This window comes from Cervus canadensis, chromosome 15, assembly GCF_019320065.1.
Source record: "Cervus canadensis isolate Bull #8, Minnesota chromosome 15, ASM1932006v1, whole genome shotgun sequence".
In the NCBI taxonomy this organism is placed as follows: domain Eukaryota; kingdom Metazoa; phylum Chordata; class Mammalia; order Artiodactyla; family Cervidae; genus Cervus; species Cervus canadensis.
Window position 1 is genome coordinate 48219229 of NC_057400.1, and position 26630 is coordinate 48245858.

General features: G+C 41.9%; 1 protein-coding gene across 1 annotated transcript in view; it reads right to left on the reverse strand.

Annotated features, from left to right (window-relative positions):
- Positions 1-26630, reverse strand: part of STK39 (serine/threonine kinase 39) — a 316674-nt gene that overhangs the window by 190753 nt on the left and 99291 nt on the right. Inside the window, exons 6-8 of the mRNA XM_043488356.1 lie at positions 10133-10242; positions 9778-9879; positions 7518-7651 (exon numbers count right to left, since the gene is read on the reverse strand). Coding sequence (XP_043344291.1) covers positions 7518-7651; positions 9778-9879; positions 10133-10242 — 346 coding nt within the window. The remainder of the gene's footprint in view (positions 1-7517; positions 7652-9777; positions 9880-10132; positions 10243-26630) is intronic.

Consider the following 26630-nt stretch of genomic DNA (forward strand, 5'->3'; position numbering starts at 1 on the left):
TTGTGAAGTGATTAGCCTCCAACTAATAAAAAAATTAAAAAAAAAAAAAAGTTGGTGTCATAGAAGAAAAGGGGAGACGTGAGGGGACAGTTTTAGATGAAAACATATTTAAACATAAAACTAAAAGCAATGTGTGACCCCTCCTGAGTTTTGAATTTTAAGAGCAGAAGAAGCTACAGGAGACATTTAGAAATAGAGATGGGTGAATGTGCTAGGCAGCGGACAATTTTAGGAAATTTCTGTTCATTTCCTTAAGTGTGGAAAAGTATTTTGGCGATGGAGGAATGTGTCTTTATTTGGAGGGAATGCAAGCTGATGTCGTAAGTTTGTTCCTTATTTTCTGTTCAGCCAATAAAATGTAGATAAATAGGGACAGCAGATATGAGAAATGTGAATAACTGTTGAATCTAGGTGTTTACGTAGACATAAACACTGTATTGTTTTCTCATCTTTTCTGTATGTTTTAAATTTTTCATAATTAAAAAAACTGGGAAGAGGGAGGGAAGCCTAACTGAGTATCATTAGGTCTCTTTTCAGGCAGTGATTGTCGAAGGGCCTAAGACCACTGTGCTACGGAATCCAAGTTCACAGGGAGCCCTCACACTTGAAGAGACTGGAAACCAGTGCTCTGAACCAGGAAGCCCCACTAAAATGTTTGCAGGGACCCAGCATATAAAAGAACTAGGGAACGTCATCTGGCTCAATGGTGAACACACTGTGAGTCTGCAGGGGCCATAAACTGCATTTCTGTGCAAAGCAATTTTCTCTTTAAATTGTTATTGTGCTTTTCCTCATATTTCAAGTGGAACACTGGTTACAAGGACCTAACAAAGAACCCCAAATGGCCACAGCCAATGCAACCAGCAGCCTCTAATTGCTCATTTCTTTGAGTAAATAAAGGTCTACATGACAGGTGGGCCACGCTCGCTTTACATTCTGTGTTCCATACTCCTTGGTAAGTTGATTCAAATTCAGGAATTTTTACCTTGGACCTTGTTTCTGTACTTTGCTTACCAGGCACTAAAACTAAAAAGGATAACTGAAATGATTTAACTGTGGTTGCTTTTTTTTAATGTAGACTACTCTTAAGAGATCACTGATAGTTTTTGCTTCCAGAAACTGCAAATTCATCCTTTCATACTCTCAGTAAGTATGCAATGAGCACCTGCTATTTGTCAGGTATCATGCTAGATACCAGGCACACTCTGATGATGATGACAGACATAAACACCACCCTCGTCAGCTTACAATCTGGCAGATAAGAGACTGTGCTGTCAGGTGGTGAAGGATGGTCAGGACGTTCAAACACACGGATTGCATTTGTGGGAAGGAAACGGCTACTGAGAGAACACACAGAACCACTACACAAGGGACTGAGTATGTCTGGCAACTTACGCTGTGAAACCAAATTTCAAAAACCAAGACACGCACAAAATAACCTAGATTTAATTTTTTTCAGTGAAAAGAAAGGAAACCTAAGAAAATTAAGATGATGAAGGAACTCAAGGCCACTCTTTTGGTTGAAATCCTCCACTCCTCTGGTCAAAGGGCTTCCCTGGTGGCTCGGACGGTAAAGAATCCGCCTGCCATGTGGGAGACCTGGGTTCAGTCCCTGGCTTGGGAAAATTCCCTGGAGAAGAGAACGGCTACCCACTCCAGTGTTCTTGCCTGAAGAACTCCATGGACAGAGGCGCCTGGTGGGCTCCAGTCCATAGGGTTGCAGAGAGTCAAACACGACTGAGCCACTTAGACTTTCACTTTTTTTCTGGTCAATACTGTTTTGACACAGTCTCCTGGCTAGGCTGTCTGCCACTTCTCTCTTTCTCATTCCAACCCACCATCCACACTGCTCCCTAGCTGGCTTCTAAACAAAAATATTTTCTTATCCCTCCTAAAGGATTTTAGTGGCCTGAGATCCCAGCTCCCCTAGCCTCACTTCCCATCATGCCCCACGTCAACTTATCCTCCAAACACAGGGACAGTCTCACCCACACCTTGCTCTTTCATGACAAAGCACACAGCTCTGCTTCAGAATTTTTCATAACCAACTGGCACACCCTTGCTTATCCATCAAGAACCCATTTAAATGGCATCCATCTTCCAAGATACTTCTCCCAGCTCCTACAAATAGAATTCATCACTCACATACCAATCCACCCACACTCATTTTGCAATGATCTGTTTCTGTATCTCCCTGCCTCCACCTCACTAGGTTATAAGCCCTTCCAAGGAAGGGACCACACAGTGTTCATTTTTTTGTATCCCCAAAGCCTAACACAGACCACAAAACTGCTATAGCTCAATTTCATGCCAGAATCAAATACGGGGTAAAAGTGATGCTACTAGACATCTGAGCACCAAACTCCATGCAGTGGAGGCACTGAAGAGGAAAGTCACAAATGCCTTCCTTTCTCCTCTAAACCCCCACCTTCTCGCTTCTGCTTACCAAGGTCAAGTGTAGGACCTATGTAAAGAGAAGGCTGGGAAATGCCAGATATACCTGGAGATGAAGGAAGGCAAAAGCAGAAGGGGGAGGCAGAGGATGAGACGGTTAGATGGCATCACCAACTCAAAGGACAGGAATTTGAGCAAACTCGAAGAGATAGTGGAGGACAGAGGAGCCTGCAACATGGGCCTGCAAAGCATTGGACATGACTGAGTGATTGAACAAAACAACAACCTGGAGATACAGGACTGGAACTACGCTTCCTTCCCCAGCAAGGTCATTTCTGTGGTAATCAAGACTGTAAAGGGGAAGAGCATGCTGAAGAGAAGACTCTGTTCTCTGAACTCTACTCTTAACTCCATCAACAGATACAGAAACACAGTGACATGAGAAATGAGAAGTCATTTAAAAAGCCACATTCCTTTTTTAACAGGATTAATATTTAAATAATAGGTGACCTCGACTCTATAAAGAGAAGAGCTAAATAGCAGATCCCTTTGTAGTTGAATTCTACATATGCTAAACTACCTCCATAAAAAGTTTGGAAAAGCTGAAGTAGGAGGAATGATGAAAATGAGGAAGGGAAGAAAGTGAGAGAAGGTATGAGAAAAACCAGGATGCATGCTGTCCATTTGATTTTAGGGTTTTTATATGTTTTGCATGTTTTAGTCTTATGTTATAGAGATTACTATGTGTGTATGTGCTCAGTAGGGTCCAACTCTTTGCGACCCCATGGACTGCAGCCTGCCTGGCTCCTCTGTCCATGGGATTTCCCAGGCAAGAATACTGGAGTGGGTTGCCATTTCGTTCTCCAGGGGATCTTCCCGACCTAGGGATCAAACCCACATCTCCTATATTGGCAGGTGGATTCTTGACTACTGAGCCACCTGGGAAGCCCATGGAGATTACTAGTGAAGGGTTAATGCAGGAACCAACAATGCTGCCTGCCTTTTAGCCAAGTACTACAGTAGAAAGAATTCTGCAAGCATTGTTATGTCTTACAAGGCCACTAACAATTATCAAGCAATACAATATTACAAGCAAACACCATATTATGAGAAATGCTAAAATTCCATACCAGCAACTGTAATGATGGCCTAGGCTTTGAATAATGATTCAATTTTAAATCCTTAAAAACAATGCAGAAGGAGGCTGCAAGCACCAACATTCTCAGAAGAAAATCCCTTAAAGGATTCAAATACATATGGATAAGCCAAAGTCCACCAAGACTTAAAATAATGTTCAAAGGATTCAGGATGAATATGATACAGTTTAAATAGTTCTGAAAGTTTGTATTTTAACTTCTAACAATACACTGACCTCCAGCAGAGTTGTATTTCTCACCCTGCGCCTGCCAAAGAAATATTTAAGTTTTATTTGTTTCCAATGGATTCATCTATGCAACATCCACTCCTTTGCGGATGGAAAAATGTGCCCAAAAAACACTAGTTATTTTTATAGTTGCCATCCATATGAAATATGTAGCCTCTAAGAGAAAGGATTTTTTTTTTTTTTAAGAATAGCAAAATGTTCTGCTATGCAAATATAAGCAGATCTTTGTCTATGCAAATGCAGGGCACAGACTTGGATGAGGCAAAGAACTCTGACACCCGGCTCTCAGGCAATGGGGCGTTCCAAGAGTTCTCAAGGTTGACAGAAAGCACAGCTCCTTCTCAGCTAGCCTGAGGGCCCTCACACTGCAGTGATTCCGTCCTGGTCACTGTTACCCAGTGATATGTTTTCACTCATTGCTAAAAAAGGCACTCAGTAAAGCCAAGATGTTGGTACCAGTTAACTGCTTTTAGACTGCAAGTAGTGGATCTATATGCTGGCAACAGAAATAAATATAATGATCAAAACTCCTGCCTTCACTCCTCTCAACCCACTACAATCTGGTTTGGCTCTGAAATTCTTTTCAAGGAGTCTAAATCATCCCCAAATTGCAAGTTTCCCATTGCTTGCAGGTGTTCAAGAAATACCACTGAGTACGTAATGCAGACCAGTCACTCTTGACAGAAAGACAGAAAGATGAGAGGCACAGACTCTCCTTCTAAAAACCTAAGAAACTCATGAGGAAATTGGACATGTAAGTCAATTAATCTACATCACACAGTAAGTGCTACAAGAGACACATTTATCTTCAAATACTATAGAAACTAGAAGCTGCAATGACTCCACTGGTCAGGAAAAAAAAAACAGGTAAATAATGAAGAAAGAAAGAAAATGGCAATCCCAATTTCATGAATACTTAGAAATACTCAGGCACTGTGTTCTCTGCTTTAAATGCACTATCTTGTTCCATCCCCATAGCAACCCTATGACCTGATGTTATTAAGCCCATTTTACAGACAAGGAAACTAAGGCACACAGATGATGAGGAAGTAGGGCTAGGACTCTTACCCAAATGTATCTAACTTTGAGAATATGGGGCCTTTGAACTAAGTGGTGAAAGACAGGTGGAAAGGGGGGAAGAGAAGAGGAAAAACATTTGGACAATATAAGCAAAGGCAGAGAAGACAGGAAATATTCACACTTTCAGACTTTCACAACAATTAAATGTTTACTTATTAATTCAGTCACAAATACATATTTTAACAGCATCCTGTGTAATAAATAATTCAACAATTATAATACTGTTTTCTTCCACCCTCACATCTCCCGAATCATTTTTACCCAAACTTCCTACACTGTTTTTTCATTACAAGAATGAAACACCTGGGAAGTTGATGCACCACTAATAATCTCTGTTATAGAGGACAATCATACAACAGTGAGAAGATTATGTCATAGAGAAAACACCTTTCAAAAAGTCCCTAAACTACTCATACTTTGTAAATCAATATCATTACTAAGAGAGTACTCTGAGGGAAAGACGTAAGAATTTGAATATCTGCTGAACAGGTCTTTTCTAAAAGTTTTGTCGTTATTATTTAGTGGGGTGACGGGAACCTGACATTTGAGCTTATGTAACAAATTAAACCTGGAAACACTTTCAAGATTATTGAGAAAAACAGATGGAGTGTCAAATATAAAGTATGATGGTCTATTTTGACAAAATTATGAGTCTCCTAAAGGGTTATATTTTCATATCAGTAAGTACACTAACAATTCTGTGTATGTTCAGTCGCTCAGTTGTGTCTGACTTTCTGTGACCCCATGGACTGTAGCCTGCCAGGCTCCTCTACCCATGGGACTATCGAGGCAACAATACTGGAGTAGATTGCCAAATTTCTTCCTCCAGAGGATCTTCCTGACCCAGAGATCAAACACGTGTCTTCTGCATTGGAAGGAGGATTCTTTACCACTGAGCCACCTGGGAAACCCAACAATTCTACCCTCCAGAATCTTTTACCAAAATAGCTGGAATTGTGATTACCCATCACTACCACTAGATGGGATCTCAACTAGGAATCACAAAGACCATCAGTTACAATCTAGTGCTAAAGGGGAGGACAAGTTTTTCTCTCACTGGGGTTTGGAGGGGCAAGTTCCGTTTTCCTTGCCAAAAGCTTACGTTTGGAGATGACACCAAATACAAGAGGAATGTAAGCAAGTCTTGCATCCCTGTTACAACAAATGATTTCAAGATGCCTAACAGCAAAGAGTCCTTGAACCTGGCTTCATGAGAAAGGTGACTGACATAGAGAAGCTTCAAGGCAAGTTCAAGGGCTTCCCTGATAGCTCAGTTGGTAAAGAAGCCACATGCAATGCCGGAGACCCTGGTTCGACTCCTGGGTTGGGAAAATCTGCTGGAGAAAGGATAGGGATCCACTCCAGTATTCTTGGGCTTCCTTTGTGGCTCAGCTGGTAAAAACTTTGCCTGCAACGCAGATCTGGGTTCGATTCCAGGGTTGGGAAGATCCCCTGGAGAAGGGAAAGGCTACCCACTCCATTAATCTTGTCTGGAGAATTCCATGGACCAAACAGTCCATGGGGTCACAAAGAGTCGGATACAACTGAGCAACTTTTGCTTCTTCTTCTTTCAAGGCAAATTCAGTGAACGTAAAAGAAGTCACTACAAAGAACAGGTAACAAATGGAAAGTGTGTTTATTCTAGAGAAGGGCAGCCAACTCAAACAGTAGCTCACTGTGTAAAAGCAAAAGGCTCAAGTTTCCTCAGGAACTGAAAAATAAAGGAATCCTTCGAAAAGCAGGTCCTCCCCTGAACAAGAAAGTTCCAGAAGAGAAGCCAGTTTTGACATTCTGGGATATGAGCATCAAATCAGAGGGCTGGATGGCTGAGGGTAGCCAGAAACTTCCTCAGCAGCCTCTCCAGGTGTGTGATCCATGTAGCGGTGTGTGAGGACACAGCCGCACACAGCCCAGCACCACAAAGGGAGGCTGTTCTGCGACAGGGCGTGCTCCCTTCCTGTCACGAACCTTCCTAAGTGACAAAGGACACTGGGCTCCACTCTTCACTACCCAGGATACTTCAAAATCCCAGAGAGGGAGAAGGAAGAGACAAATTCAGAAAACACACATACCACAGTGCAGGGCAATAACCCAAGACTAAAGAGGAAATACTAAAGTTAATTTAAAACCATTTGCTTCTGTTTATATGATTAATCTTTTGAATGTAAAAATGTTAATCTTCTTTACTGATAATCTTTTAAAACAGCACAAACAACTTGTTCCGCAACTCAAAGGAAGCTCATGCAAAATTCAATAGCTCTGCCTGGTTTAGACTGGAGCTGGCAGGATATTCAAATCCTGAGAGGTCAGCTCAACCTACACAGTGCAGAATATTAGCTCAGCTCCTGAATGCGCTGCTGCCAACTGCTTCTGATTTCTGTTTTACTTCATTTCCTTTGCTGACAGAGCCCACACCTAACAAGCACAGCCAATCTTATTAACACTGAAAATTTCCCTCTGTCTCTCCCTGGTCCTCGCTCACTCCTGTCCCTCCCAGATTCAAGCTTCTACTAACAGGCTGGAAATCTGGGGACCACCAGAGCTGGATCTCCTTGAACTAGAAGTCCCGTCTGGGCATAGCCTTTCCCCATCCACAAACCACGCTTCGTCAGGACTCCACCCAGCCATGGCCACTCACTCGTCACTCCGTCTGACGTACCTTTTGGAGGGGTCCTTCTGAAGACACAGTGAAAGTAACTTTCTAAAAGACTTGCCATACTTTTTCATCATCTCCTTATCCTCTACTCCCGTTTCCAAAGTGGGTGGATCATTTTGCAAAGTCAGCATCAACACCTGCAGCAGAGACAAATGGGAAGACATGATCTCAGGACAGGCATTGCTTGCTACAAAAGAGTTTTTTTTCATCAGTCTCAAAGACCCTCCTCCAGTAGGCACAAATTAAGTGCTTCGCCGTGATTTTCATTTTCTAGAAAACGTATATTCAAAGTATTCAGTTCCCTTTGCAAATCTGTTCACGGGCCCTTTAACCTTTTTTGTTATTCCATTGACAGAACTTATAAAATCTGCTCCATGTGTTAACATGACCTCCCAAAGGGGCCAGGACAGAGCTTCCTGGGAACTGGTTCTCACACAGCCTCAGGAGCACGTAGCCTCACAGCTCCAGCACCAGCTTAGTGCAGACAGGGGCTCTGTCTGAGAAACGGGGCGGAGGGGGCGGTGAAGAGAGAGGCCCAGGGCAGCAGGGAATGTTCATGTTTACAGGTCATTCCTAAGTAAGGAACTGCCCGTGTTCAAGGCTTCTGTAACACATTACTGGCCTTAAAAATAAATCCACAACATCCCAGGAGGTAACACACGATTTCCTTCTTTTTCTTAATGAGAAAACATACAGAAATACTTAACAGCTTGGCAAAACTGAGACACTGAAAGATAGCCAGGATATAACTAAGTTGCTAAAACCCATAACCAGGACAAAAGGCCATGCTGCTTCTGGAAAAGGACAAAACCAAATCAAAATACAGTTTTCACATCAGAAAGGTAAAAAAAAATTCCACTCTTTCACCTAATGTCAAAATTACTTGCTTAAAAAAAAAAAAAAGAGTGGACTTTGTAGCAAACTATTGACCTATAAAATGAAAAACTCATTAATGCATAAATCAGGCTTAATTTATGCAAATACTATAAAGCCAAGACTCTTTTCAAGTGCTTTCAGATGTGGGAAAAGATGAAGGATTAAAGTGACAGTTGACTGTTTGTAGAGGATAACAGCAATCCAAAGAAAAATGGGAAATCTGTCAGATCTGAAGAAGTCCTACAGGCCTTTAGGCCGGGATTAGCAATGTGATGGATTCAAGTGAAAAACACTAAAAAGTAAGGGGGAGAAAAAAGACCTAAGAAAAAATAATAGAGAAAAATCAGATAGAGGAAAAGTCTTCAGGGTTATTTCAGTGCTTTTTCCCTGAAAGGTCACTTCCATTGTTTACACCTCAATTTTAAATTTTCAGCTAATAAAATCAGGTGTGTACATGCAATCCCTGAATCTTATCTACATTAAAAATATGTATATTAAATATAGAGAAAACAATGTAATAAACTATGCTACAATTTTAATAGGGGTTATCTGTGGTTAATGAGATTATGGATGACTATTTTATTTATTTGTACTTCAACATTATCTACAACAAGAATGTTATTAACTTTTTAATCAGTAAGATTATTTAACTTTTTTAATCTTCAGTTTTGTTTTTATAAATCCTCCTAAGCTTTTCCAATAAAATTCTAGAAAAAAGTTGAAACAAACATACACCATATTCTCTGTAAAATACCTCCATAATTTCCACTCAAGCTATTTCAGCCTCAAAACAAAATCCAGTTGGATAAAACAGTCCTGATACCATCACGTCAAAACTAACAGAAATGCTGATGTGGGCCAGTTAAAAGAATAACAAAAAAAAATCTAAAAATAGTATCCAAATGTACGTTAGTTCCTAAAAACACTGGGCTCCCTTACTTCAGATGAATTACCAACAGGACACCATGAGAACAAGAGTGAAATGTTATAGATCATGGAAAAGAAAAAAAAAAAAGGCCTGAAAATCTGGAAATCCATCTGCAAAGATGATATCACTATAACCTATTTTTAGATTTTTCTTGGGGAGTCAGGGGTATTCTACCACAAAGACAGTAATGGCCAGCATTTGTCACAGCTATCAACCTCCATCGGCCAATGTGACCACATTCCTCTGCGCTATGAATGCAAAGCACGCTTCAGGGCTGGGGACCAGGCTGCTTTTGTTCCATTCTGTCCACTGAGAACATCAGACAACATTTAACTCAGCTGCATCCCTCCACTAATTCTCCTTGGGTCTCAGAAAAAATGACTATGTTAAAGAGAATTAGCGAATGGATTCTGTTAAATCATCCTTCAAACCCGACATATTATTTCCGAGAGTAATTACTTTCATAGGAGGATACTTGTGATAAGGCGCTGCTCCTGTGGCTAGTTCGATGGCAGTTATTCCAAAACTCCACATGTCAGCCTTGAAGTCATAGCCTCTCACCTAAGAACAGAAGCAGGGAAAAAACACAATTATATGGCATGCATGTTACACATGATGGGGGCGGGGGGGCTCCATATTATGTCAGAAGTCCACAGCTCTGAGTGCTCAACTTTGATATTACTTTGCAGCAATTGGGAATTAAACCTTACATGATGCATTCTAGTAAAACGTTTGATTTGAATGAAATGTTAGTGTATTAATGATATGTGCAACTATACTGTGTCAATCAAAACATTATTTTTTTTTTTTTTACCTGTTCCATGACTTCAGGAGCCATCCAACACGGGGTGCCAACGAATGTTTTTCTTACTTTATTCCGGGTAACATCACCCCCCGTTGCTAAGAAAGCACTTACCCCAAAATCTGAAAGGGAAAAAAATATCACCCTTATTTTATATAACACATAATGGCTTACAAATTTTGACTTTATGAACATCTCTATTCCTGGCGGGCCTCATAATGGTGATGGAGTTGTCTCAGCCATATGCCTGGGCACTCCTGCCTTGCCACCCCCTACACTTCAGAGTATGCCCTCATCACAGGTCAGCAAGCCCAGTCCAAAAGCTCAGCATATCAAGTTATATTTTCTACCAAAAAGGCATCACAAGTCTTAACCAAACAGAGAAGTTTGCGATAAAAATATAAACACTTTCCCAAAGCCCTAAACTAACTATAAAGGATCTTAGCTTTTAGAAAAAGGATCTTAGCTTTTAGCTATGATTCATTTTAGAAAATCACTTATAACACTGAAGACAGTAAAACTAGCATGTGTTTCTTTTTATGTTTTTCTTTTATCATGGTTATTTTCTAGCCTCTTTAATTATACATCATCAATGTTCGGGGAATGGATTTATTTTTTGAAATAAAGGATGAATAATATCCAACTTCCACATTCCCATGCACTTGCTCGAACAGTGCTCTGTAACATTCTAGCCAAAAACATAATGGCAACTCCACAAACCCAGATACATAAAGCCAACATGCTCAGGTTTGTCTACATGTAGCAATTAACACAAATGAAAAGCCCAGTCAGCGAAGATTGGTCTTTTTCCAATGTGTGCTTTCTGGATAGTTTTCATAGGTATAGATAGAAAGGTCTGTAGAATGAAATAATACTCTTCTTGATATCCATCATATACTAGAAGTTCTTCTCGTGAGGCGATAAATTAATTAAGCATATTGTATATGTGTCTGCATTTATCCAAAAATGGCTTTATATGCAAAAGTAGAGAGGGAATGTTGCATTGCTGTGCTTAGTCGCTCAGCTGTGTCCAACTCTTTGTAGCCTGCCTGGCTCCTCTGTCCATGGGATTTCCCAAGCAAGAATACTGGAGTGAGTTGCCATTTCCTTCTCCAGGGCATCTTCCTGATCCAGGGGTCAAACCTGGGTCTCCCACATTGCAGGCAGATTCTTTACCATCTGAGCTGCCAGGGAAGCCCATATTATTTCTACACATACTGTATTTTCAAAGTGGAGAGAACTTAAGTGATTTGCTGCTAGTAAGCTTTTTCTAGGACATGATGCTAACATGGACTTAATCTTAAAATCAGCAGTACCCACGTCTCTTGCCTTTCCTGAATTGGCAGGTGGATTCTTTACCACTGCAGCATCTGAGAAGCTCATAGAGAAAGAACATCCAATGATTATTAATTCATGAATCTGTGCTTAGATTTTTACTAATGGTTAAAATTAGTTAATAAGTTAAAAGATCAACTATCTAGAGCTAGTACAGACCTATCAGTAAGAGCCAATTCAAGGTCAGGTAAATAGTAATAAGGGTACCCACTCAATGGACACAAATTTGAGCAAACTCCAGGAAAAAGTGAAGGACAGGGAAGCCCGGCGTGCTGCAGTTCAGGGGGGTCACAAAGAGTCGGACAAGACTTAGTGACTGAACAACAACAAATGGTAATAAAAACGGGGGGTCAGTACCTCAAAACACTGTAGCAGATTACACAGTGTGAGCCCCTTCAAACTGCTCTCACATAACTCTCCATAGCTGGGCCCTCTAGTGACTGCCAGGATGACGGCAATTACCAAAGAACATCAAGAACAAACCAAGGTCAAACACTGGCATTTGTGTGAGATCTACATTATTGAGTTATGCAATAACACTGGAACCAGTTCTCTGAGTTGAAATCTGTTGACTGTTTCATTTTATTTACCTTTAAATGTACTCCACTCCCAACAGGATTACAACTTCAAGTAAAAGGACAAAAATTGACAAAGGGAGTCTTTATTTCAACTGCTGCTTTCATGTTAATAGTGAGCAAAAGTATATTCTAAAAATGTCATATACTTTAATTTGCACACATGTGCCAAACTCTATTTTAACTCTTACATTACAGTAAGAAAAAATAAAACTTTGTGAAAAGAAACCTCTAAAACCCATTGAACCAATCTTTTGCAAGTAGCAGGTGCTAACATTCATTCTCTTACAGAAGAGCTAGACGGATTTATTCATTAGTAAGCATCTACCATATTGGCTAGAGGAAGAGACAATATGAGATAAAGCTTTTGAAAATATAAATTTCAACTTCACCTGTATTTCTGAAAAGAAGTTTAAAGTGAATCCAACATTCCATTTTTATTAAACTAACTTTGAAATATGATAATATTAAATAAATACATATCATCTGTAAATAATTAAGAATATGGGTAGAAATTGCTTTAAGGAAAAATAAATTCTTTTCCATGGAGCTGAAGCAACTCTATACCCAAATAAACATATATCTTCCTAAAAGATATAATCTAGATAAAAATCCATTACTAACATTGATTTTTAATTGCTTAAAAATACCATCTGATTAGATCTTTTTAAAGCTCCAAAAATAGCTGAGAGAGATGTATAGTTGTAATTCATTACTGACAATACCTCTTCAATGTATTTTTCTGATCCACATATGTACTCACAGCCTCCACTTAGAACACTCACTTTTAGGTTATAAACAGATCATTAAATGTCTTAAAAGCTCAGAAGAAGAATTCCACAAGCAGAAAACACCAATCCTAACATCTGCTCGCCCTATGACTACAGAATAAAGGCACAGTTTGCTCCTAAGTATGGCCAGTGTATATAGAAAAAGATTTATATGTGCTGAGAAAGAGAACTTTTGGACTGAAGTATATAGTATGCTTGTGTAAACAGGAAGACAGGTATACTCTGTGTGGACAGCTCACATGAGACAAGTGGAAGGAGGTGATAGAGCACTACCATTAAAGAGCGCCCTTGATTGCTCAGAGAGAGACCGCTAGACAGCTCAAGGGAGTGGAGCCAGATACACGTGGGTCAGAAACCACGAACATTTCTCTGGCAACATGGAATCAAAGGCTACACATAAAGTTCACCAGCCTCCAGGAATAGCTGCATCTCACACCAGAAAGAACGCTGTCATCCTGTTAACAAAAGGTTCTCACGTCTTTTGAATCCATCCATTTCTCTCCTTCCCCACTGCTCTTGCTTTGGTTTAAGCCAAGATTCCTGTGGCTACCTTCTAACTCACCAGTGGCCTGGCTTTCCCCAGATCTAGCCTCAACCAGGCCCTTCTATGTCACAGACCCGAAGGCTCCTTAAAAGTCTTAAAGGCTCCCTGCTCTCCCAGGATCAAGTTAGAATCCCTCAGCACAACATATTAACTCTGACTGTTCTTTCCTCTCCCAACTCATCTATCACTACTCCCAAATTATAACCTTGAGCCTGTGCGTGCTTGCTAAGTCACTTCAGTTATGTCCCACTCTGTGCGACCCTATGGACCATAGCCCACCAGGCTCCCCTGTCCATGGGATTCTCCAGGCAAGAATACTGGAGTGGGTTGCTGTACCCTCCTCCATAGGGTCTTCTCGAGCCAGAGATCAAACCCAAGTCTCTTAAGTCTACCCACATTGGCAGGCGGGTTCTTTACCACTGGCGCCACCTGGGAAGTCCAGCCTTGAGCCCAGCCCTCCTAAACTACCTACTTTTAATTGCCTGAACCCACCACCATCCTCACCCTCAGCAGTGCAGCCTTTGTATTTGGATGATGCCTTTGCCTCTGAATCATCATCTCAACACAATGTTCCCTCCACTAAGGGCAGGACCATCAGCAGAGGACACTCTGCTGGGCCTCATTAATGACAGAACCATCTTCAGCATCCTAGCTTTTGGTGCCACGGGGCTTTTCCACAGCTGCTCTCTTTACTAGGAGTGGCTACTTTAATATGCATTCATCACCTTTGCCTAATTTGTGACGTATAACTTCAATGACTTTGGAATTGGCGTGTTTTGATATGTGAACGCTGCTGAGCCATAGGGAGGATCTGCAGGGTTTTGGGGTGTCACTACCTGATCTATAAAGTAGCAGAGCTGTCAGGGACCAGGTACAGGTACAGCTCTAAGGGACCAGGTACAGGATAGATAAGTGGTTAGACCAAACACTAAGCTATTCCCCAACTGTGTGACTCCAGCAAGGCACTTTATCTTTCTGGATCTCTGTTTTCAGGCTTCTTGGTAACGTTTGTTTTTACATTATTTTCACATTTATAACACTCCCCTATTCCTTTTTACCATAGATAAAAATACTGTAAAATAATTGTCAGGTAGATCAATAAGCTACTGTTCTCTGCCTTTTAACTGAGCCGAGGGGAAAGGCATTAATGATTTTACAGTGGTAAGTATAAAATATAAGAAGGTGATGCTGCAACTTCTCTGGCTGTCCAGTGGTCAAGACTCCACACTTCCACTGCAGGGTGCACGCAGGTTCGACCCCTGGACCCCGTTTGGGGAACTAGGATCCCACACGCCACTCAGGCAAAGGGGGAAAAAAAAGGAAGGCTAAGCTTCCTGACCTTAAGAGAATTACCATCAAGGAGGGAGAAGACATGAAACAGAGTAACGTGTAGAATCAAATGCTATGCTCTGCTGTCAGTGAAAAAGCAGAGGAGCGAGGATCCTAACAGTCATGCAAGTCTCCATCTTAAAGCGAGCCTTGGACCTGGCCTTGGAGATGAGATTGAGATCTGGACAGATGAGCCCAAAAGGAAATGACATTCCAGACAAAGCAGCAATGAGCAAAGAGCAAGTGTTGAGCCAAGAAGAAAAGCTGTCCGACAGCTGCAAGGCTCAAAAACCCGAACACCCACAGGAGCCCAGGCAGGAATAGAAGGAGGGGAGAGGGTCCTGAAAACCAACAGCATGATCTCAGTGATGAAAGGCACTTGATACCTCCCGGTGGAGGAGGACATTATGAAGTCCAGGGCCCTTCCCAGGAGCCCATTCTCAGTGTCTTCTAAATCAAGTCTCGACTATCCAGCTGGAGAAGAAAGTTGTCACAGAGGAAAAGGGCCCCCGTTTTCCCAGAAAAAGCAAAACATCACAATCTCGATATATTAATAAAATCTCTTATTTTTGCTGTTACTGACCACAAATTCAGTATATTAAAAAAAAAAAAAAAAAGATGGGAAAGTAAAATAAAGCAATTCTGTCTGCCTGATTTAGCCTGCAAGACTTATCTGCCAGGGACTTCCCTGGTGGCTCAGTGGTAAAGAATCCACCTGCCAGTGCAGGAGACACGGGTTCGATCCCTGATTCAGGAAGATCCCAGATGACAAAGGGCAACTGACCCCGTGAGCCACGACTTCTGAGCCTGCGCTCGACAGCCTAAGAGCCGCAACTACTGAAGCAAGCGTGCCCTAGAGCTCATGCTCCACAACACAAAGCCACACAGTCAGAAGCCTGAGCATGCAACTACAGAGTAGCCCTTGCTCTCCGCAACTACAGAAAAGCCCATGCAGCAAAAAAGATCCAGTGCAGCCATAAATAAATAAAATTTAAAAAAAAACTAATCTGCTGATTGTGTTATGTTTAAAATTTACCCAAAATACTTCAGTATACACCATGCAATGCTATATTTGTGGTACTGCAACCCAGGTGGTCGACTGGCATTCTGAGTCCAGGGTCTGGCAGCACTTGACTCAGGATGCCAGAGGCAGCTGTTGGAATTATTTTTGTTATCCATATCTAAGTATAGATGAGTAGGGGCCAGGTGAATGCCCAAAAGGGGCTATCATTGGGAAAAACAGTCACCTGTTGACAGGCATGATGCATGTTAGAAACAGGTTTTCACTGGTGAAAGTCAAAGTAGTGAGCACAGGGAGAGTGTGTAAAATATTTTAGATATACTCTCCATCTCACATGAACAGAAAGCAAGCATCCAGCCTGGCGTGTCTGCTTCAGGTAAATTTTCCATTCACCCAGGAAGCCAGAGAACAGGAATCTCCTTGATCTTACGGAACAAACTGTGAGAACCCTTTAGGGTTCTTGCTTGCTAACGAATGGCAAAATTTGGTCTGAAACTTCATTTCCTTAAAACCTGGGAGTGACATTACGGGTGAGAAGCCCACCAGAACCTACCCCTAACATTTATAATACCTGCTAACATCTGCAAAAGGGAACCTGAGCTGGGCATTTAAAAAAAAAAAAAAGGCTAATTCCATTCCACACTTGGCTAGAGAGTAATGGAATCAACATTTGATAGCTCAGAGCTTCCTAAAATGTATTCAAAATGGGTTTCAACAGATACTAATCCCTGCAGATCTCCCAGTGGCTGGCTGGAGATTTGAGGCAGTGGGAGTCACAGTAGCTAGCAGGGCCCTGGAACCTCGCTTTCCTCGGGGTTTGGAAAAGCCAAGAGGCACTGAGCTGATCAAAGAGCTCAACCACACAGTCGGAGTTCTCGGTATGGGAAACTGTGCTTGATCCGGTTACCACCCTAGACTACTGTTGCTTTCTCTCCAGTCAAGAGAACTGGGGAAAAGTAATCCCGCAGGGCTGTTCAGGAGAGGAGAAGGACTGGACACAGGGAAGACCGCAAGCACTGCCCAAGAATAAAGTCAACAGGGTCTATATCTGAACAGAGACACTGTCACAGGAAAGGATGAGACAAATTCTTAAAAAAATGTGATAATTTAATGAGTATTGGAACTAGAAAAAAGGAAAAAATAAAAAACATGAAATGACTTGCCAATGACCACGCAGCAAGTTACTGAAGGTCTGAACAAAAGGCACAGTCCTTCACAGAGGAGATTTGGCCACACAGCCCCAGGCTCCTTTGTGGGAAAATTCAGTATATTCTTCAGTACCAAAAAGAAAATATAAAAAAGGAATAATGGGGTTAATACTGAACAACGTCTGAGCTCACCCCTAAGTAAAAATCTAGTTGTGATTACCCAACATAGAAAAACTAGTTTGAGGCTTTCTGGTTAATCCTGAATGTCATATTTAGATCATCAAAAACAATCGCATCATAATTTGGTTTCATTCCCAGTTTTGTTTTTATTTTTCTCATGACAGACTCAAAACTTTACTCCTGAAACTGAAATGTACTTCTAAACACCCAGGACCATTTTCAGGGCTGCCATCATCCAGTCCTCATGAGTCCCACAGGTTTCCTTAAAATGAAATACCGCCAACATTGGTGAATAAAGAACATACAAAGAAGCACATTATGATTTAAATTATGCAAAATGTAGTAATGAGTATAATATAGAATTAAGAAATATTTTCTTAATTGTTAGGAATTGCATGGACAGTTGTTTTGTTTTAAACAACGTATTTAGTTTTGTATATTGTTTTTTTATTGGGTTGGCCAAAAGTTTCTTTGGTTTTAAAGTAAAAATAAGACATTTTTCAGTGTCACTAAAAACTTTTATTGAACAATGAACTCATTGTTTTGTTACACTATCTTCTGCCATTTTCCAGGCAACTTCATAATTTCATCTTCCCATAACTTTTTATTATTTTGAGCAAAGAACTGTTCCAGATATCTTTTACAGTCTTCTAGGGGATTGAATTTTTTCTCCATTAAGAGAATTTTGTAAAGACCAAAATAAAGGGAAATCTGAAGGTGCAATGTCTGGTAAATACGGTGGATGAATCAGAACTTCCCAGCCAAGCTATAACAGTTTTTGCCTAGTCATCAAAGAAACATGCAGTCTTACATTATCCTGATGGAAGATTATGTATTATCTGTTGACTAATGCTGAATGTTTTTCATCGAGTGTCGCTTTCAGTTGACCTAATTGGGAGCAGTACTTGCTGGAATTAATCTCGTTTGATTTTCCAGAAGGAGTTCACAATGGAGGACTCTTTCAATCCCACCATATACGCAACATCACATTCTTTGGATGAAGACTGGCCTTTGGTGTGGTTGTTGGTGGTTCATTTCACTTACCCCATCATCTTCTGTTCCTCATTACTGTACAGTATCCACTTCTCATTGCTGTCACAATTTGTTTTAAAAATGGAACATTTTCTTCACATTTAAGTAGAGAATCACATGCGGAAATATGGTCAAGAAGGTTTTTTTCACTTAGCTTATGTGGAACCCAAACAAAAGGACGAACATAAGCAAGCTGGTGCAAATGATTTTCAACACTTCATTTGGATATTTTGAGTATGTTGGCTATCTCCCATATGATATAATGTTGATTTTTTTTTTTTCAGAAAATTAACATCTTGACTTGATCACTATCAGCTTCAACTGGTCTACCCAACAGTGAAGCATCATCTAGCAAGAAATATCCAACATAAAACTTTTGCAAACCACTTTTGACATATTTGATCAGTCACAGTACCTTAGCCATCACTGCACAAATCTTTCTTGTTTTCATTTCAGCTGCATTTTTACCTCCCTTGAAATAATAAAGCATAATATGCTGAAAATGTTGCTATTTTTATTTCACCTTCAATGTTAAAATGGCTACACAAAAGTTCAATTTTGGTAAGTTTTTTTTTTTTTAATACACACTGATATAACAGCAGTCAAAATACAAGCTAACAAAATTATTTCAAATGAAGTTAAAGACAAAGCACTACTAGAGCCATCTTATGGAAAAGAACGAATGCTTTGGCCAACCCAATAGTAAAATGTGTGTCAATGGTGCAGTGCCCCATCTACGTTCAGGAAGAATTGGGTGAACACAATAATGTCCAACTGGAGTGGTTGTAGCTTTAATTTTACAGAGCCTTGATTTAAACACAATACCAGTCTTCTAGTGAGAGTTAACATGGGGAAATGTGACATTAAATAGAGTGACTACCACATGATCTAAACAACATGAATAGAAAAATTATGTTAAAGGCATCATCCTCTCTTTGCCAGTAACTCCAAGGTGCCCTTTCCACCCTCTGATTTTCTTGGTGAGCGAGTAAAAACACAGATCAGAGTAAATGAAGGCTTTAGTAATTACAGAATCAGAGGCATGCCTCCTCCAACTGCAAATCCAATTGTCTTTCTGAAGCACCGCTCTGATCACAGCCCTCTTCTGACTAAACTCTCTCCCTACAAGGCATCCGAAGTAAAACATGGCAAAATCCTGCGACATAATTCGTCCTGCATGTGGAAGCCAACAGTTTTCCAGTATTGTTCCCTTCTGACTGCGACACTTACCCCATTATCACACCCTTGAGCACGGCGCTTTTCACATTTTTAACTGCCCAAATTACTGTTTCTCAATTTTATTTTTTTTAATGTATAATTAAACCCAGTCTTTTCTACCAGTTTTTCTGCTTGCTTTATTTCTGTTTGTAAATTCAATAGGAACAACTTTTCACTCTCCTGGAGGTTTGCCATCTTCAGAGCGTCATCAGGCCTCCAGGCACTAAAAGCCAAGTCGGTGTGGAAACAGAGGGGAAAGCGGGGGGGGGGGGGGGGGGGGTGCCAAGGGAAGCATCGCCTCATGCCTGCTGGGAATCCCTGAAACCAGGCAAGAGAAAGTGCAGGTCAGCATGGATGCAGATGGGCAGAGAGGATGCCTCAAATCCTCCAGGGGATGCAGCACCTCCGGGTGTAGCACTTGGCAAATCCAGGACAAGAAGCAGAGCCCAGAGCCCAGGGGGCCAAGGCAGGATGTGGCAAGACCTACATTCACAGTGGCCGCCAACATTCCCTGGGCTGGTTTCCTTCTTGAAATAATGCCACTCTGCTCAAAGGCAAAGTTTTCTAACAGTGGTGTTTCATTGGACCTTGAGTGTAAGCATAACTAAGTTAGAGGCCAAAGAGTGACACACTTGGTGAGGAATACATGGCCCCTGTTCAGAGGCACACCATGGGGTCCCAATGATTCCCAGTGAGTCCCCATCAAGGACCCCGAAACCACAGGGAAGAGTAGAGGCACCAAGGGGGGCACCGTTGAGTAGGGAGGAGCCACATTTCTACCCTGAAAAGGTACTTTGGAATCAAACAGGCCTGCGTGTGATGCCATTTACACTCCCTGCTCATCCATTTAACTTCTCTGAGCAACAGTTGCACAAGTTGTACAATGAGGAGCACAGAACACATGTAGTAGTTTCTTCAGACTATGAGTCCTTGGCAGCATCCACTGCTGGCTGCCTACCCAACATCCACACCCTGCTCTCTACCAGCATCCTGACCAATCGTACAAGAGCTAAGTTCATCACGGCGTCTGGTCTGAGGGTCTGCCCTGGTCCTGGCCCATGGGATCCAAGGGGAATATGGCACAGACCCTTGTGGGAAAATTTTCTGCCTGAACACAGAACCACCCTACAAAGGCTCCTTTCCCTGTCACATGAGGATGTGCAGAACAAAAAGTAGGAAAGAGCCCATGACCTCTGTGCTACCCATGCGTTTCTGCACCAACCCTGAAACTGACTAATGTCACATAGATCGTTAAATATCCATATTGCTCCATCCCCTGACAGTCAAGCACTCTGGTATTTGTACCTAAAGGCTACTTCATTCTTACAATCCCCTGTCTTTCTCCAGCCCAGCCATGTTTATTCAAACTTCCTGGCTGCTATGGGTTAACCATTGCATCAGAGGCCAAAATCAATGCAATCCCCAAATGGACTTGGTAAAAATCAGCAAGAAAACAATTTAGCACACAGTGCAATTTTAGAGTTTTAAACAGTTCCAGCATTAAGCATGGCTTTTAATGCCAGAGGCACAAATCAAAACAAATAAATGCACAGGCGTCTCAAGGGGAGAAAAACATACTGCAAGAAGTGCCTAATTCACTTTTTGCCAATAGTTTCTGTTTGGGGCTATGCTTACATAAATGTTCCAGAAATGGAACAATACACTTCTAGGAAAATAGAAGTGAGACAAATCTTCAACACTCTTGCCTAGATTGTTGCTATTCAAAGTGGGGTCCAAACACAGCAGTGGAAGGAGAGGGTAGGATGAATTGAGAGAGTAGCATTGAAACACATACATCACCACATGTAAAACAGATAGCTAGTGGGAAGCAGGTGTATCACACAGGGAGCTCAACCAGGTGCTCTGTGAAGACCTAGAGGGGTGGGATGGGGAAGCGGGTGAGAGGGAGGTTGAAGAGGGAAGGAACATACGTTCGTATACTTACAGCTGATTCACATTGTTGTGGAATACAACATTATAAAGTAACTATCTTCCAATTAAAAAAAAATTTTCAAGCCAGCTAATAAACAGACACTATTTAAAATTCAAAAAAAAAAAAAAAAAAGGTGGCATCCACAGACCAGAAACATCACCACCTGGAAGCCACTGGAAGATGCAGAATCTTGGGTCCCACCCCCAACCTAGTGGATCAGAATCTGCACTGTAGTAGGAGTCCCAGCTGATTGGATGCAGCATGATTCAGTCTGACCAGAAGCCCGCCAAGTACAGCCAGCTCCAGGGCTTCCCTCCCTCGGCTCTGAGGTGAAGACAACCACAGCGGTAGGAAAAGAGCGGCAGGGAAAAAGCTGAGCACACAATCATGTATTTTATGACAGGCAAGTTCAAGGCCAACACTAAAAACGACAATCATGTCCTACACAGAACTGTCTGACCCACTGATTCCAATGTGCCATGCAAGACAAATTCACACGCGTGGCACAGCTTTGTGGGAATACTCAGGTTTGTACAAAATCTCTTTAAAATACATTTACATAACTTAGCATCACAATGCTTCTTAGCAGTACGTCTGTAACAGCTGCTCACTGGAGGTGCCAAGGCCCAGAGGAGAAGGGCTGTGGGTAAGCATCAGCCTCAGCAGAGACTTCTGTAACACTATTCCTCCCTCTACCACTCCTGAAACCTCTGATATGCAATTGTGTAGGGTGACAGCCTTTATATCATCGAGAGGATAACACTGGATCTGCTCATCTTTCAGGCAAGGCAATAATGAATATGTCAGCATCTTACCTACTACTAGTAATCAATTATTCACACACCACCTGTCCTGCTCAGGAGGGACAGACCCCAAGAGAAACCTGATAGAACCAAAGAGTTTTCTGAAAAACTTGCTTTCCACCCAAACTCCTTTCCCAGAATCAGACTCCTGGTTTTCAATTCTATCTATTCCTTCTTATAAGCAAATGGTACTCAGTGGCCTAGGCCAGTTCTATAGCATGCAGCCCCCGCCCACACATGGCATGGTGTCCCAGGCATTCGTGATCAGAATATAGGCCCTGCCACATTTCTGGAGCCTGGGCCCTAGACAGCCACTTGCAGCTGCTCTGGGCAAGTCCATGTCTCCCACTAATGGGGAGAGGCAGTCCTGACTGTCTTTGAAACATTAGAGAGTGACAATTTCACAGACTTTTCTGGCAGCAAAATGAGAAATCAGAAGATATCATTTTACTCCCTAAAGCTAGAGTTTCACCTTTCAAAATACAAATAAATAAATAAATAAATAAATAAACCCACAAAGAAGCAAACCTTCCCGTGATAGGTGTTTCATGTAGGCAGACTCTCAAAACTGCCATCAACAAGTTTCCCTCAAATGTGTTGTACTTCTACTTATAAAGGAAAAGTTCTCAGCACTTGTTTGTGCTTTGTAGATGGAATCAAAATGAATCCACAATGACACAAATGATTTTAAAAATTCAACAGAGGATTCAGAGGCTACACAAGCTCCAACCCTCCCCAGTTCCTCAACCATTCTCACAATCAAGACAACACACACTTAGAAGAGACAAAACCACAGAAGAAGATTAAGTGGTGGCTAATATCAATTCCCATTTGGCTCACAGCGAGGCTGACCCATACAGCCAATCAGCCCCAGCATGAAGGAGAATGCTAGTTTAAGATGATGGCAAACCACTGGCAATCTGCCAGTCTGTGTCAGAGCCACCATACCTTCCCCAAAGCAGGTGAACTTCTGCGGAGAAGTGGAGCCAGAGGCCACACTGGTGAGGCAACAGCAGAAGGAAGCAGCGGTAATCCCAGACCAGCTGTGCTGCAGGAGGCACAAGCCAGCTCTCTCCAGTCTAAAACAGATATGACCAAGGGCCCACTAGTGATCAGCTTTCTATCAACTAGGCTAATTACAGTGAGCAAAGGAAAACCACCAATAACCCCCAAGTCACAAAAACCATTCTTCCCTGGCTCCCCAAGCGGGGAGGGAAGGATATTGTTCAAAGATGCTCTGGTGAAAGAAGTCACAGGACACATGCTTGGCTTTCTCTCTGCTCCATGCCCAAGACCACCCTCTGATTTGAATGCTTTCAAACAGGACTGAGGGTGCCTTTAGGGAGTGAGGTTAATGAAGGGACACTCAAACACTCTGATGCAGACAGGTCCTCAGAGAACATCTTGTCAACTCTCCTTATTTTACAGCTGAAAAAATTGGCCCCAGGACAGCTGAACTGTCAAAAAGCATAGAGTTAAGAGGCAAACAGGGGAGGGGGTGGGAAGCCTAATGGCGAGGATAGTGACCCAAGGATAAAAAGTGAAGTCTGGGGGGTCTGAGAGTGATGAGCTTTTACAACCTTCAGAATGACCTCAAAAGAGGCCCCATCACTCAGTAGTCCTCAGTCCCCTCATCTGTAAGACCAACTCAGCTGAGCTGACAGCACAGCAGAGGAACACACTAGGCAAGCGTATTATACGGGAATCATCATTCCTCAAGTCAAAGGCAAACGCTGAAGTCACTGGGGGCTCCTGGCTGGACATACCTGTAAAGACAGGCACAAGCAACTTAGATCAAATATTAATGAGTCTAAATTTCCAATGCAATATTCATATACCTCCAGGCGGCCTTTTTCGTACAAATCTCCACTCAACTAGCTCTACTATCAGAAGCTTCTAATAAACTAGAAAGACCCATCTGTACACTCTTAAAGAGATGGTCCCTAAGGGAGATGATTAAAATAGTACAATTCCATTTGCCTGAAGTATTTAAAGCAACAATTCATATCATTTTCACAAAGTTTCAAGACAGATTAGTGGAGGATAATGCAATCTTCAAAGAATCTGCAGATTTTTAAAACTGTGATAAAGAAAATGTCACATTTAAAACTCTCAACACTGAGGAGTGACTAAAATATAAGGAACATAACAATAAACTCTATTGTTCAGTATTCTTTAAATTTAAATTTACTACATAGTCACACTTGTGCTTAGTCCCTCAGCTGTGTCCAATTCTTTGTTACTCTTTGTTCCTTTGTCCATGGGATTTTTTTCAGACAAGAATCCTACAGTGTGTTGCCATTTCTTCCTCCAGGGGATTTTCCTGACTCAGAGGTCGAACCCTGTCTCCTGTAAGATTCTTTACCTGTTGGGCCATCGAGAAAGCCCGTTCATTAACTGATTCAACCACCATCTGCTGCACTTACTAAGTACCATTTCCATTCTCAACTCCAGGACTGTGAAACAAAACCCCTGCCTTCATAGAGCCAACCCTTAAGTTGGGGCAGGTGTGGGGAGGAAAGAGTAAAAACAGATAATACAATTATGAAGCGCAACAGACAGCAGTGGTTCTCACTTTAGTGTGTAGTAAAATCATCAGAGAGATTCTCAAAATATGGACTGCTGGGTCCCACCCACAGAGTTTTTGATTCGGCAGAAACTGGAGATGAAAGAGCACAACAATCTGCATTTTTATCAAGCTCCTAAGGTGATGCTGCTGCTGCTGATTTAGAAGCACACACTGAAAACCACAGTGATGTGTACAATAAAGAAAAAAATAAGATCACAGGATGGGGAGTATTGAGAAGAAGCATTGCAATTCACCACAGGATGCCACCCATCACTGATGGGACATGTGAGGTCCTGACCCATTCCAGTACTCTTGCCTGGAAAATCCCATGGACGGAGAAGCCTGGTAGGCTGCAGTCCATGGGGTCGCTAAGAGTCGGACACAACTGAAGTGACTTAGCAGCAGCAGCAGCGGCAGTGAGGTCCTGAGAAGAGCATCCCAGGAAGAGGAACAGCCCACGCAAAGGCCCTGAGGCAGGAGCACAATGCAAGAAGGCCCGTGTGACTGCAGGAGAGTGAGGGAGACGGAGAAGTAGGAGATGAGGTCAACAAGGTAATGAGGAGCTAGCTCTTGTAAGGGCCACCATCAGGATTTCGACTGAGAAGAAAAGGCCTTGCCAAGTTTACAGTAAAGCCATGATACAAGCTTGCTCACTCCAAGAGCATCACTCTGGATGCCATGCAGAGAAACGAGCACACAGGGGAACGGGCAGAAGAGAAGGATCTCTTAGGAGGCTATGGTAATAATCCAGGCAAGAGCTGAGGGATGGTGGCTTGGACCAGGATGACTGCAGGGCAGGTGGCGAGTCAAGGTTCACAACACCATGTGCTGACAAGCTGAACAGGTCATGGGGTATAAGAGAAGAAGGATCAGGAATTCTAGACTTCTAACCTACTACGTAGGAGGATGGGACTGCCATTTAAAGGAGCAGGGAAGCCCACGAGAAGGGCAGTTTGTTGGGGGTCATAGAGGTCTTCTGTACCGAAGTTATACAGGGTTTAGAACTGAAAGGAAACCTGACAGCCTCATTTTACAAGTGATACATGGCAAGCAAGGAGGGCACAGGGTAAGTCAGTGACCTGTGGGCTAGATAATCCTTGGCTACTGTGTTCTCAAGCGTACTCTGGGAAACCAAGTGTTAAACTGTACTCTATATAGGCTTCCCTGGTGACTTGGTGGTAAAGAATCCACCTACCAAAGCAGGAGACCCAGGTTCAATCCCCTATCCGGGAAGATCCCACATACCTGAGAGCAACCAAGCCCATGCCCCACAACTACTAAGCCTGTGCTCCAGAGCCTTGGAGCTGCAACTACTGAAGCCCACGTGCACTACAGTCCACACTCCACAAGAGAAGCCACCACAACAAGAAGCCCACACACCACAACTAGAGAGTAGCCCCACTTGCTGCAACTAAAGAAAAGCCGGTGTAGCAATGAAGATCTATCACAGCCAAAAATACATAATAAAATATATTCCATAGAGTATAAATACATGTTAAATCTATTTAAATTTCCTAAAAATCTCTAATCTACATATGATACATGTTATTGATCAAAAATACCACATCCCAAATCATATGTATTTACAATACTACATATTTAAGATTGGTCCCCAGGACAACCCATTAAACTAGACGTAGTGTGTAGCTAACTTAGATCCCGTGGATATGTGCATTTCTTCCCACTTACAAATTTTTTAAATTAAATTGCACAGCGAACAGTTAATAGCTATCTATTTCACCTGAAATGTAAACTCCAAGAGTAGACACGATGTCTCCATTCCTGACCACAAACCAGCTCAGACTGTGCCTGGAACACAGTAAATGTTCAATAAACATCTGTCAACTCAGACAAGAATATACAATGGGGCAAAGACAGCCTCTTCAATAAATGGTGCTGGGAAAACTGCACAGCTACATGTAAAAGAATGAAATTAGAACACTTCCTAACACCATACACAAAGATGTATTAAAATTGATTAAAAACAGATTAAAGACCTAAATGTAAGACCAGAAACTATAAAACTCTTAGA